Genomic DNA, 1,416 nt, shown 5'->3' with positions numbered 1-1,416 from the left:
TCACGTGGTCGTGTCGCCGTTGAGGCCGGCTCGACCTTCGAGATCCAAACAGAAAAGTCAAAACAAACTAACTTTTCAAAACTAAAAATTGAGCTGGTCACTGAGATGAGCTCAGCTAGCCTCAGATCATCAGCTGAGCTGAACAGAAAAGAAAAGAAAACATTTCTGCAACATAGGTTCGAAACGGACGAGCTATCGTTTGTAGATGTTCTGAAGGCACGATTATGAGCAGTATCTTAGCATCTGTTGTTGGAAGGCAGGTAGTGAGACACACCCGTAAGATCCATTCTCTCGCTCCGAGAGTCCAGGCATCGCTCAGACCTTCCAGTGCCACGTTCTGCTTTTCTCGCCTTGCGAACACAATGGCCTTTGCGAAATTCGAGGTCGTTCCTGACGTAATTCCTGAGGCTCCTCCGGCCATCGCCACCGTGAAGTATGCTGAAGCCGATGCACAGGAGGGTAACATTTTGACCCCCACTCTCGTGCAGAATGCCCCCGCGGTAACGTGGCAGGACGAGCCTGGAAAGCTGTACACAGTGGCAATGGTGGACCCAGACGCCCCAAGCAGGGCTGAACCGACGTACCGTGAGTGGCGACACTGGCTTGTCTTCAATGTGCCCGGCTCTGGCAAGGTGGGGGAAGGCCAGTCTCTGTTCGGTTATATCGGTGCTGGTCCGCCTCCAGACACAGGACTTCACCGTTACGTTTTCTTGATTTATGAGCAACCAAGCACCATCTCACCAGCTGATCCCAAGGTCACCCCTACGTCAACCAAGAACCGACCGAAAAGCTGCATCACAAAGTTTGTTAGCGAACATAATTTGAAACTGGTTGCTGGCAACTTCTTCCAAGCAGAGTGGGATGACTATGTGCCGACTCTCTACTCTAAACTTGTGGACTAACCGATGTGCCCTCTTCGGTCAGACATACACGACGTACACGAGAAGTAATGCTGCGGCACTCTTTGCACTGCGTGATTGCTGCAGTCAGTGACCAGCGTAGCGTTATTTCTTCTCCTTGCAACATCTATTAGATCATTATAGCTTGCCAGTTGGCGTTTGTAGTGGATGTACAGTTTTACTCTCCTTTTTTTTTACTACATGTAGCAATGTACATGTACATGTAGTACCGGTATGTAGTGCCACAGCCTAGCACAGGTGGCATCACATACTGCCCAGTGGCGTAGCATCAATAACGATATGCACAGCTTTGCCTTTGCCACTGCTGAGAGATGGGCCTGTCCGCGTCAAACTGGAGAAAAGGAGAGAGAGGGGAGAGAGAGAGAGAGAGAGAGAGAGAGAGAGAGAGAGAGAGAGAGAGAGAGAGAGAGAGAGTGTGTGTGTGTGTTTGTGTGTGTTAAATCCCAGCACAAGTTGCTATGTCTAACATAGCTGTTCGCTATCATCGCTTCCGCGA

At 50.0% G+C, this 1,416-nt stretch overlaps 1 protein-coding gene across 1 annotated transcript; it reads left to right on the top strand.

Annotated features, from left to right (window-relative positions):
- Positions 1-99: 99 nt before the first annotated feature.
- LOC135805388 (protein D2-like) lies at positions 100-1,228 on the top strand. Its single transcript, XM_065319415.1, has one exon. It carries the CDS (start codon positions 225-227, stop codon positions 900-902), a length of 678 nt encoding a protein of 225 aa, XP_065175487.1. The 5' UTR covers positions 100-224; the 3' UTR covers positions 903-1,228.
- Positions 1,229-1,416: the final 188 nt, after the last annotated feature.

The sequence above is a fragment of the Sycon ciliatum genome, chromosome 1 (assembly GCF_964019385.1).
Source record: "Sycon ciliatum chromosome 1, ocSycCili1.1, whole genome shotgun sequence".
Classification (NCBI taxonomy): Eukaryota; Metazoa; Porifera; class Calcarea; order Leucosolenida; family Sycettidae; genus Sycon; species Sycon ciliatum.
This window is presented reverse-complemented; position numbering and strand designations above follow the sequence as displayed.